This window comes from Anopheles aquasalis, chromosome 3 (assembly GCF_943734665.1).
Source record: "Anopheles aquasalis chromosome 3, idAnoAquaMG_Q_19, whole genome shotgun sequence".
Lineage (NCBI taxonomy): Eukaryota > Metazoa > Arthropoda > Insecta > Diptera > Culicidae > Anopheles > Anopheles aquasalis.
Genome location: NC_064878.1, coordinates 58,313,549 through 58,326,057, shown reverse-complemented (window position 1 = coordinate 58,326,057; position 12,509 = coordinate 58,313,549). Strand labels below are relative to the sequence as shown.

Here is a 12,509-nt window from a genome sequence, read left to right as displayed (position 1 = left end):
ATGTAGGACCACTTAAAGAGCGATCCAAAAGCGATAACGGGCTACGTATGGCCACGTCGTTGGCTGCAAAATGATTTCAAAATTTATGATGTGATTTTTCGATTCGCTAGCATAAACGAGTGGCATTACAGTGTTGTGGCAATGTGTAGTACATCATCATGCTTTGGGGTTTTGCATTTCGTTGAACACGTGATTAATTAAACGTGTGATAAATGCAACAACTTCGAACATGTTATCTTTCCTTACTGAATATGTTTTAAACACTGTGAGCCCTTTCTTTACTCGACTTAAACTCAAAAGCATGAATTAATGTTGAGGAGAAGATTTATCTTTTGAAATTATTCTAAAACTAAGCCTGAAAGATGAGTAAACGCGCATGCTTTCTCTATATTTCAAGCTCGACACATCGTAACACTGATGGAATACATTGAAAACATGAAAAATTCAACGACTAAAACATAAAACGCAATGAAAAAAGATAAATATACCATCATTAACAGTAATTTACACCGAGTTAGAACAAGAAAATCCATTCGGCTCAATCTGTTAGATCTAGCTTTGATTTATTTAGAGTAGTTGTGTTGACACGACATTCACACTGTCTAACCGCAAAGGGATTTCCATATGGCAAAACACATCCAAATGCACATCCATTTCCTCCATCGCGATTCGTATGCTTGTCCTCCCTTCCACCCCAAAGGTCTAGCTGAATTTACGTGACAATTTAATTTTGCTTAAGAGAATTTCCCGAAAAAGGTTGACTAAATTTTGGGTTTAATTTGATTCATTTTTGGTTTCTTCTTTTCTTTTTTCGTCGTGAGTGAGCTCAACAATTTCGTAAGTCCGGGGCGCCAGCCGAGTCGTGGCAGTGGCGGCGCGGTGCAGTGATCGAGGGAAAAGGGAGTCTGTGGGCGAATGTTTGACCGATTCTGCTTGCGCGTTCCGAATTTAACCGAATTTACCATATCGTTGCGGCACTCCTAAATACTAGTCGAGGTAGGGGGTTGTGTTGTGTTTCATTTGTAGCATCGCAAAACGCTGGTGGTTTGCTTTTTAGTGTACATCGTTTAACTGCGTTTTTTTTTCTAGGACCTTTGGGTCGATCTCTGTTTCTCTCTCTGGCAATCTGCTTTATGCTATTTGATTATTTATTTTAATTTCTATTCTTTCCAAAACTAACATCAGCACGGTACACGTGGACCAGAAAATGCATTAATCCCCGCTATCCGCTAGTGCAGAGGTTTGCTGAGGAGCGAGCGGTGCACTGATGGTCCGGCTTTGTAGTGTAATACTTCTATCATGCTTGGATTCTCAAATTTCATTTTACCTACTAGGACAGTAAGGTGCTGGTGTGGCGGGGAGCAGGTGCTTTTCGGTGCTCATAAGAATAAGTAGAACAGCAGCAACGGGGTGGGGATCAACATCATCAATATCATCATCATCAGTTAGCTATCGCTTAACATACATTTGGTTTTTCATTTGTTGCGGTGTTTTAGAGTTAATAAATAATGAGCTTCTCCCTTAGAGAGGCGCGTTTATTGGGGATGGAGAGGAGGAGGATGAGGATGAGAGTCACTTAGAATTTGATTCCAGCCTGGACCTGGGCCATCAGCTTAGCCGAGGCCTGCAGTTTCTCCGTTTCCTCCGTCGTCAGGATCTGCTTCACCACGTGGCTAACGCCGTTACGGCCGAGGACGCATGGCAGCGACAGATACACGTCATCGGTGATACCATGCTCACCCTGTATGATAGAAAAAAGAGGAAATTAGCTTCCGGAATGATAGATACGACATTCTAATGGTCACCGAACTTACCGCAACCAACGTCGAGACGGCATGCACGTTGTAAGTGTTGCGCAGAAGCGCAGAAGCGAGCGAAGCCACACTCAAACCGATGGCCCACGATGTGTAACCCTTCAGACGGATCACCTCGTACGCACTGTTGACGACCTCGTGGTGTAGATCGCCCCACTTCTCCGTATCATCGCTGGTACCGATCGAAGGGTTGATTTCGGCCAATCGCACTCCGGCCACATTAACACCCGACCAAACCGGCACACTGCTGTCACCGTGCTCTCCAATGATCCATCCGTGGCAGGAAGTCGGTGCAACGCCGAGCTTCTGCGACATCAGGAAACGGAAACGGGACGAATCGAGGTTGGTGCCCGATCCGATGACACGGTTCTTGGGCAGACCACTGAGCTTCCAGGCGACGTAGGTAAGGATGTCGACCGGGTTCGAGACGACGAGCAGAATGCATTCGGGGCTCTGGGCGACCAGTTTGGGAATTATACCCTTCAGGATGTCGGTGTTGCGCTGCACCAGATCCAGTCGGCTTTCGCCCTCCTTCTGGCGGACACCGGCCGTGATGACGATCAGCCGGGAGCCGGCACTAACGGAGAAGTCTGTGGAATTCACGAGGGGAAAGGGGGAAAACAAGCATTCAGTATTTTGCTCTGACTAGAGTTTAGTAAATTAGATTTAGCTTAGTGTTTGCTTTCTAGCTTAGAACTAAGGGAATTTCAGTTGAACACGAATGTTTTAAAATAAATCATAATGATTTTTGAGGCAACAAAAGTTAAGCAACTGACAGATTTCAATCGAAGTTTTGCCGGATATGTTTTTTTGCGTATCCTTTAATTTTAATACCAGCTGCACATCTTATGCGCATAGATTCAAATCCGTTCTTGATCTTTTTTTGGGTTTTTGCTTTAAACCTTCGGAAGGGCCTCAAACCATTCAAAAGAGTTTCGGAATGATGCAACCGTTCTGACTCTAGGAATCACATTTTCTACCTGATTTTCGATGTGGTTCAGATGCAGTGCGTTGGATGACCACGTTAAAACTTTAAACTTTGTGATCTTGGAACCATTTTTGGACAATTTTACAGACATGTTTTAGGTCATTGTCATGTTGATATACCATATTAACAATGCTCCTTGCCTTAAACGTCTTCAATCGCCAAACGGAACCACAAACAAAAGAAGAACAATTGCAAGGAATCGTGATCTTTGACCATGCTCAAGTTTCAGTAAAACTACGATGTGAATGGGGTTCACGCGTCAGGAATTTAAAGACAAATCATGCCCCACACTGCAAGCGATGGAAGTGCCATAGCCGTCGGCGTGATTGTTTTGTTGTAGCGACCGTAGATAACGCTCGCACGATTGCCGGGTGCTCGGGTGTTTCCGCCGCGTTAATTATGAATGACAAACAATCTATAAATTACCAAGTGTAGGTAGGGTTATCGTGTTCCGGGCTGCTCATTTACTCCAGACAAAGCTACAGAGTTGGAATGGATTCCTTCTAATCGGCCACTCTGATACCGAGGTTGCGGAATGAATCACTGCATTCGTGTGTTTACTAGTACTGGATCGCTATTTTATTGTAATATTTCGTTGAGAGCAACAAGTATTCTCTGTTCGTGTATTTCTTCCCGAATTGTCTTCAAGTCTGGCACAACTGCCTTACTCTTCCTGACTTTGTATTTTCTCTATTCGCTTCAGCACTACCCGTTCCTGTTGACGACTCGCCATTGCATCATGCTCATCCTGCTGAATATCAGCAATTTCACTGTTTCCATTCATTCCCGTCAACCAAGCGGAAGAAGCGACACTTTCATCCTTTTGTTGCTGCTCCTGCTCATCATCCTCCGAACCATTAAGCACCAGAACGGCACTAAAGCTCCTCCGTCCTGCCTTCTGTGGAGCATTGCCATCTGCGTCATCACTCGAGTCCGTCGAATCATCCGATGTACGATCACTTTCACTTGTGCTCTCCCGTTGTTGGTCGGCGAAAGCGACACGTTTCTTCCTGGCACCGTGTCCACCGGCTAGTGGCTTGCGGTGCTGCCGCTGCTCAGTACCAAACGAGTACGTTCCGGATCTGTTTCCCTTCTTCGCCACCACACGAGGAACCCTATCACGACCGCTAACCGTTTCACTGTCCGCAGGAGAGGAAGAGGAACAGTCTGTGTCGGTTGATGTCGCTGACGAAGCCGATGAACAGTCGCCAGACAACCGATCAATTCGTAAATGGCCCTGCTGGTGCTCGGTTTGCTCCATGTTTTGTGTCAAGACCGCAAGAGGCCACTTGTACCGTTTGTCTGTTTTCACTTTACGCAACGCACATTCCCCGCTGTTATCGACGTTCACGGTTATCGAGAGCGAAACGATAACGGAACGGACCGGAGGGCGATTGCAATTTTCGCTTATCAACCGCCGCGGGAGACATGGCGGCTGAGGGCCAAAACAAGCCGGTTTCCTACTGAGTCACTCTGCCCTGAGAGGGAGCACCGATCGAGGGCGATCTCGTGATGCAATTTCGAACAACACAACAGTAACAGCAGCAGCAGCAGCAGCAGCAGCCCTTAACACACGCGCATTCGTCGCTTTCCGGTTGCACACTGACAACGACGGTGTTGAGTCTGTTTTCGAGGCGCAAACTGTTACGTGGTCATCACCGCTCCCTCATCCCTATCAGTTCTATGGTTTCGTTATGCCGGATGCTCGGCGGGGAATGGTTGTGGTTTTTGGTGACGCAAAGCTTAGCGCCTTGGCTTTTGTGCAGCTTTACCTAATACGGCAAAACCTTGAAATTTGCCGACGATAAATACACCAAACACGACTCCTTCTGATAGCAAAAAAGCTGATCGGAATGAGCCATTCATCCAGCAAGCTATCAGTTATCGCTGGTTCATCTCGAGTTTTTACAACCAAACGGAACGCGTCACATCCGCGTGTTAATAGCCCCCAAAAGGGTAGCCCCATTAAATTGCACAAAGGAGTTCGCGATTGGCAAAATGATTTCGCGTTAATTTTGCTTCTACTTCGCTGTTCGAGAAACTGGCAGAGGCAAGTACAAGTGCTGTGATTAGATTTGCGACAAGGTTTGGTTCAGAAGTCGGTCGTTAATTGAATTAACTCGAGGACAACGATGACGAAATGATGACGAAATGGTGCCGAGTGTGTGCAACGGGATAGCCAGCACGTACCGGGTGGTGGTATCCTGTATGACCTTTCACTGTCTGGCTGGCTGTCTAGCGTCGCACCGTCGCTGGAAGGCTAACGAACCCTCTCATCTCTCCTCTCGCACTTGTCTGTCTCACTTGCACGCATTCTAGCGTCCATTCTGCATGCTGACTGCATTCCAAAGGGGTGGAATGTAAAGCAGGTGGTGCTGCAGGTCGACGACAAGCACGCGCTCTAGCGCACTCCCACCACCTCGCACTGGGCGGTATCGGGTTCATTATCGGGTCATTCGCAGCGCTCGCTGTGCTCACGCTGGTGCGAGCATGCGCGCCCTCCACTGTGCACGCACCATCCCCCTTCGAAGGAGTATATTTAACCTCTGATCCGGATTTAAAAGAAGAAAAAAAAAACGATCACTTGGCTGCTGTAACACTTGAAATCAACTCGGCGATTGAGGAACGACAGATTCATCGCATTTCTCCTCGATCCGTAGCAGCAGCAGCAGCAGCAGCAGCAGCAGCAGCAGCAGCAGCAGCAGCAGCAGCAGCAGCAGCAGCAGCAGCAGCAGCAGCAGCAGCAGCAGTGAAACAAACACTTTTGCTTTCAATATTTGGCCCCCCACCCGGGAAGGGGGTGGTTGAATTTGGGGCAGTAAGACACACGCACCGGGTGCGTTTGGATACCGCACACATCGCGTTCTCTCGCGAGAGTCTGATGAGTACTCCCTCTCTCTTTTTCTCTGACTCTCTCTGGCTCTCTCTCAGAGATGCCAATGTCCGAAAGATAGTAAAAGTGTTCTTGAAATGTCATTCAGACTGAACCTCATCCCATGGACTGCTAGAACATTCCCACCACGGGTACTCCCGATCAAGGTAACGAGAAAGGTGGCACTTACCGGTACCAGCGCTGATCTGGGCATTCTTCATGAAGGCGGAACCGTGCTGCAGATCCAGCTTCTCGCCCTGCAGCTTGTCGGCGTTCACATCGATCAGTGCGATCTCGCTGGACACGTTCTGGAACGATGGAAAGAATGATGGTGGGGAACAGTGAGGGACAGTTGACGTGAAAAACGCTCATGTTCGAGGCCACGGGTGCTTACCTGGGTCAAGATACTGAAGGCGCAAGCCATACCGACTTGGCCGATGCCAACGATGGTGACCTTGTTGCCGGACGAGGTCATCGGTTCGGCCACTTGCGTGAGCAGTTTCGCTTTCACTTCCGACATGTTTATGCTGCTGCTGCTGCTGCTGGTGCTGATTTGGGGAGACCTTTCTCAACCTGTTAAGTGATAATGCACAAAAACACACGCGAACCACACACAGAGACACCAGGCCGTTAATAACCCTTTATCGCCTCCCCTAATCGCGGATTCCAGCGTCTACTCACGCTTAGTGCTCGCAATCGAATGGTGGTTGACCGCGATTCGCAAACTCCGTGGAAGGTACGGGGATGGTGACGCTCACAGGCGGCGATGTGTACCGTTGAACCGACAGCGTTGGAATATTTGTAGTGGCCATCCGCTAGCGGCACCATATCCTCGGTTCGCTCGGGTCTCGGTGTGTTCTGTCATCGGCTCTCGCTCTCGCCGGTTGCGCGCACTTTTGAAGGTGACCTTTGGTATCCGTACTGGACGGGCGGGCGGGCGGATGGCCGGTCCGGTGGGTTGGGCCATGCTGTATCCCATCCGGAATGGATGCCTCAATCCCGGAGTTCGGGCGTGCGGGATGATGAAATTGTGGAAATATTGTGTTCGATCGTGGTACCAGACGATTGCGAGCTCGCTCTCTCTCTCTGTGTTGGTCGGGCCTTCTGCTCTCTCTGTGTTGCAGACGAGACCAGACCAGCTGTTTTTTTGGGATCGGGGATATCGGAACAGCGGAAGGTATGTGCAAAAGGGCGTGGGGAAAGGGAAGCGGGAATGGAATTGAAGGGCACCCGAAATTCGGGGTGCGTATACACGTGCGAGCTATGAAATTGTCGGGCTATGAGATGTTGGAGAGCGAGATGAGTGCATTTGATACCGGGCGGAGTAATGGATTTTGAAGGCCGGATTCGTGGCAGAATTCTGTATGATGATTGTAGTTCATGATTTCTGTCTGGTTATGCTACTGTAGAACCACATGTTGTAACTTCTAATTTGATTTATATTTAGTTCAGCAACTGGAAGAAAGAGATTCTCCAACTATACAATTTTATCTGCATTATTAATATTAAATTAATGACAAATTATCGTATCACAATCCTAAAAAAATATGTGTCTATTCCAGTGCAATTCGTATCTGGAATAGTTCTTTTAACTAAACAAACAATCAAACAACAGGCCATTTTAATTCAATTTCTATTTCTAATTTTATCATTACTTTCCCTCTAAACAATTACCAAAAATGAAATTATTATTTATAAGTATTATTAATTTCTAGGTATAAATATAAGGTTATTGGAAACGTATTGGAAATCCAAGACCTATCGCAGCAAAACGTCGTTAAAACATTTTTTATTACGAACAAGAAGTGCTGCAATAATTGTAATAGCTGAAAGAAAATGTCTGTGTTGGTGTGTAAAATTCTTGTGAATACATCTTCAAAACAACGTGGTCATTATCCTTTTAAACTCTAGAGAGATTTTATTATACGGAAGCATATGATCGTTTCCATCACTTGATGCCTCTTGTAAACATTCTGTTCCCCTTTAATGATCCAATATTGGTCGAAAGTTAATGAAATCATTAATTTGAAAAACAAGGAAAGATTTATCTCGATAGTGTCGGTCGCCTCTCTTGCCGTTTCGCGCCACAAACACGCGAGTCAAAAACCGGAATGCCGGTAGAATGACTCATGTGCCGATCGGTGTGTCTCTCACATTCTCTTCAATGCTGACGAAACAAACTGCATCGACAAGCGACACCTTTCCAGCAGACAGATGATGATGATGATGCAATGTTGGTAAAGAAGTTTGAAATACGAACGAAAGGAGGGAAAGCGACGGACAAGAACGCTCGACGGAGTTCCCCGAGTGATGTTTGGCCATCTGCCAGCCTGATCGCGTGGCCAACCGCGATCGAGCGCAGCTGTCGTCCCAGTCCCGGTGATGGCAGGTATGAGCGAGACGATGCATCTAGGATGTGTCTGAAGTATTCCACACTTTCATTCATTCATGTGCTAGCAGTTTGCGATAGTTTCAATGTCAACCGTAACGCGGCATCAATGAATACGCGAGGTTTCGCACGTACTCCGCCTGTTCGCGGTAATACGCGAGCACTTATAGCGTGGCGATAGATGGGTGAGAGGTGAGGACATGTTAAAAGGTGTACATTAATTATGTTATCACGTTTAGTTTTTCATGCCGGTTTATGTTGATGTTATGTAAAAGTATGCAGCACACCACATGGCTCGTTTATGCTACTTTCGATTATGTTGTTTTAGATAGGCTACAGGCTCGATACAATTAATAGTGCATGGCAATTAATTTTTTTTTTTGAAGTTTTGGAAGTTTTTAATAAATCTTCGCGAAAATAGAATCAAATGTTCTTGAGCACTTGCAGTTTAGTATGACATTCACTTGAAAAAATAAAGTAGAATGGTTTCTTCACCAAAAAATTCGTCAAAAATGAGCCAGTTTTTTACCCGAATTAACCTAAGCCTCCTCTTAAGCTGTTCTTGTTCCATATTTTGCTCTTTTGCGTGGAAACGCTTCCAAATAACGGTCGATTCAAAATCCCCGCGACGGCTTAAATTATGGAGCAGCGCTGCACTAACGTCCTCTAGGCGCGCCCGCTTCCCTTTTCGCTTTGAACCGGTCGTTATTTTTATCCGTTTCTCGTGTAAACGGCAAAGTACGAAAAAAGATGCTAAAGACAGCTAAAAGATGTTCTTAAATGGCTTACAGCTATCACAGTGGCTACTAAAACATCTAATTCATGATGGCCTGTCTGTTGAGCCAGTTATAAGCAGACTGGAGTGTTCGCTCTTCTAGAATAACGCGACACACCATTTCACGAAACCATAGGGCAACTAGAAAATAGTAAAAAGTATTCTTTTAATAGGTTTTTATTCACAAAAACATTCTTTAAGTTATTTAAAATGTGCTTCTTTTGAATGGGAAATTTGAATGACTCATCGATTCATCGACAATGAACCATGGAAGGAAATGAATCCATTTTCCACGAGTTTTTTGTTCAGCAGATGCTGCTCAGACGGAGAAATACGGAATTGTGCTACTTTATCATTGAACACATGAACCATATGATGCAAATGTGGACATACAGTTTTGTGCTGCAATCGTAAACTTTTTCCGTACCTCCCGGTACAATCCATCGCGAATCCTTTTACAGCAATTTGTAAAGCATACATTTTGCATGAGATCTTCCTTTGGTTTGGTCGATGATCTGGTAAGTTGCACAAAAGGAACGTATTGATCTACCGTAAGGGCTCTCGAAAACCCCCGGTCAGTTACTGGTATGGCCTTTTGTATGCTTCGCTTTGAATATTTCATATCGACGAACGGTCCGTAGATACAGTGCACTGATATTTCGATAACTCTCAGCCTAGTCTGGTAAAGTTCTGTTTGCTGCCCACCAGTTATGCTTTTGTGCGCTTGAGCTATCAATTGAACAAACGGAGGAGCAGTAGTAGTAGGAGAAGGTCCTGATTCTCGACATTCTTTATGCAGAACACATTGTTTGCGGAATCGTTCGTCGCGTGGCTCTTTCCATTTGCCACGAAACCAGACTGTCATTCAATTCTGTGGTGACGATGAGACTCGATGAGTCACCCCCTAAACGCCTCAAAACCGGAAGGAACGATGGCATAAATCTGCGCATCCCCGTTCTCGGCAACGCAGTTAAGGCTTTCGCTAATAAACCCATTAGGTCTAAGGGTCATCCCATCATCACCCCACAGTCCCCAGAGTTCAGAGCGTGTAGCGCGAATCGTGTGTTGCTGCTGTCCTCGCGGAAAGACGAAACAGCAAAAAAAAAAAGGCGATCATAACTTATCCGCACGTTTCTCTGCTCGCTCTCCATTTCATTTTCTCTCTTTCCTTTCGCACGTCACGCGCGTTTTGTTTCATAAATTCTCCAGATATTATCTTCCCATTTTTCGCCGCTCCGCTTAAAGCTCGCACTGTTTTGCACGAACGCCACCAGTCTACCGCCATTCCTTCCTTCCGTTCATCCATCCGATCCGAGCGTTTAAATATCTTAATTTACCCCGGCACCGTTTTCGATCGGTTGATGGATGGGCGTTGTGTGTGCGTGCGTGTGTAAGAGAAGAGACCTCTCTCTTCCGTCAGATACTCCCCGAGGAATCCGAAAGATGGACGAGGATTCCGCGAACACGAATCGTCAGAATGGTTATGTTGGGGGAAGGGAATCCAAAGGGAAAATCGGCACAGCACCAATTTTGAGCCCTGGAACTCGAAACGAAGGATTGAAGACGGTTTGGTTTGGTAGTAACGTGCGGATCGCAATGCAATTAACGAAATCATTGGTGTACGAATTCGGAACAATTCTATCTAAAGCGCGGTAACGCGTCTGCTAAGATAAGAGATTTTTTTTTTTTTTTAGTTGGTATCTTACGGACGGAGCCGTATATATTAGAAAGATAGAGGAAGATAGAGTATAAACAGTAGAGGGAACAGGCATTTCCTCCTGCCCCAGGGACCCTTATACCGTAAGATAAGAGATATTGCTCCAGTTCCCGGGGTAATAACGCACGCCGGAATGCGTGTGTCAAACAGCTCATTTAGCGATAAACATCTTGCTCACTGCTTAGCGAGAGTCGGTCCCCTTCGACCTGCGGCTTGAAGCTTCTGCTGCTTGATGCCACGCGAACTTGAGAAGAAGCCCCATCCTGACAACCCCATCACACCATTCCCTTCCCTGTCAGTTCACATTTGTTGTAGCGACGATGGATAAATGCTACAAGGCACCGTGGGCCAGTCCAGTTCGTTCGCTCAAACGAACGCGCGCGCGCGATCTCTCTCGAAGTGAACCGGAATTTGAACGATTTAATTTGGCGTCTTGGGCGCTCCGGCGTGTTGACTGTGAAGTGCGATCGCGAAAAACCAGTCCCGAGAAGCCGCCATCGCCGCCGCCGCCGCCGCCGCCTCGCGATTTTTAGCGAGGTTCTTTTCCTGTTGCTGCGTCGTCCTCCACCACGGCTCCACGGTGGATTGCCTCCGCTGGGTGAGGATGATCGTTCGATAAAGATCTTACGATGATGTCTGCCGGAGCGCAAGCTCCCTGGCGGTGTGCTTAAACTTCGATGTTCGAAGCAAAAAAGCCGGACTGGCTGGGTGGTTGGCTGGCTGGCTTAGGTTCTCGGTTCTCGGTCTCTCTTGATCTCTCTACCCCTGGCTGATTCGTGGTTTGGACAGACCATTCTTCACACACAGATACACCTTCCAAACGGTGAGGAGGAATGCTGCAGTTGGTAGGTAGTGATTACGTGAGCATAAGATGTCTTGACAGGGCCACGCTGACTCGTTCTTCTGTGCGCTGTCTTCTCGGCCATCACTGGATTCCCTGGTTCTTCACACGTGACTCCCGCTACAGCTCGAGATCGAGGGATTGGTGCTTGGGACTGACAGAACCGACTTCATTCGACGACGAAGAGAGAACACACCGAGGAGAGAGAACCGCAGGAACCGCACCGCAGGTAGGAATGCATTTTCGGCGACTGGCGGACTGGTACGGCTGGGTGCTGGTGGGCGGACGAAAACACACTGAACACTGACCACCAACATTTTCCCTCCCCTTGGCACCACCACCAACCATTCGTTGGACCATGAAGAATCGTCGAGGCCGAGAAATGCCGAAACGCGATGATAACATTAACCGCGACGTGTGGAGTAGATCTATCAAACGGGCGAGTTCCGTTGCGATTGGCCACGGGGCAAAATGGGCGGCGCAGAGGGGAACAGCCTTCATGTGCTTCTCAGGCGGGTAATTTGGGGCTTTGGCTGGATGCGTTTGCAGTCTAAAAGTAGATGGCCAAGATGGCAAGCTGGTGAAGGAAAGACAAACAAACTCGAGCGGATCTCGATCTGATCGCAATACGCAATACTGTGTTTTGCAGATGCATGATGCAGATGTGCGGTTCCGAGTGCCTCAAATTTAGAGAACACGGACAAAATGGAGCTGCAAACAATTACTGGCACTTCGAGCGGCACTGTGTCTTCCGATGTCCAAGCGTCGAAACCTTACAATACAATCTGGAGATGGTGGTTAAGCGTTTAGTGCCAGTGTTTGCACAATTGCTCACTACCTCGCGCACACACCATAACACCAACAAATGGTCATCAGCGCTCTCGATACCGTTTAGGGACCGTACCGTGTCTTGTGGAGCATTTCCATAAACGTTCCGCAAACCTTTTGAACGCGTTCTCCCGAGATAGCGGCTTGCGCGGTGCCAACAATGCGGAGAGGACCTTTCTGAGTAATCACGTTCTGAAGGAGACTGTCTGAGAAATGGTCGAGGACCACGAGAAAGAAGAGTTAATAGTTAAACTGAAAGCGAAATTTGCTTTTAGGAAAAAATGC

General features: G+C 47.1%; 2 protein-coding genes across 3 annotated transcripts; both read right to left on the bottom strand.

Annotated features, from left to right (window-relative positions):
• Nucleotides 1-1,411: 1,411 nt before the first annotated feature.
• Nucleotides 1,412-6,499, bottom strand: LOC126574354 (L-lactate dehydrogenase). 2 transcript variants are annotated; one of them, XM_050234496.1, is made up of 5 exons: nt 6,356-6,499; nt 6,069-6,247; nt 5,865-5,982; nt 1,815-2,404; nt 1,412-1,741 (listed from the first exon to the last, which is right to left on the bottom strand). In XM_050234496.1, exons 2-5 carry the CDS (start codon nt 6,192-6,194, stop codon nt 1,577-1,579), a joined length of 999 nt encoding a protein of 332 aa, XP_050090453.1. In that variant the 5' UTR covers nt 6,195-6,247; nt 6,356-6,499; the 3' UTR covers nt 1,412-1,576. The 2 variants fall into 2 exon arrangements, with proteins under 2 accessions (XP_050090453.1, XP_050090454.1); XM_050234497.1 differs by having other exon boundaries at nt 6,369-6,475.
• On the bottom strand, nt 3,355-4,511 carry LOC126574355 (papilin-like). The gene has a single exon (XM_050234498.1). The coding sequence runs from the start codon at nt 4,061-4,063 to the stop codon at nt 3,467-3,469; it is 597 nt and encodes a 198-aa protein (XP_050090455.1). The 5' UTR covers nt 4,064-4,511; the 3' UTR covers nt 3,355-3,466.
• Nucleotides 6,500-12,509: the final 6,010 nt, after the last annotated feature.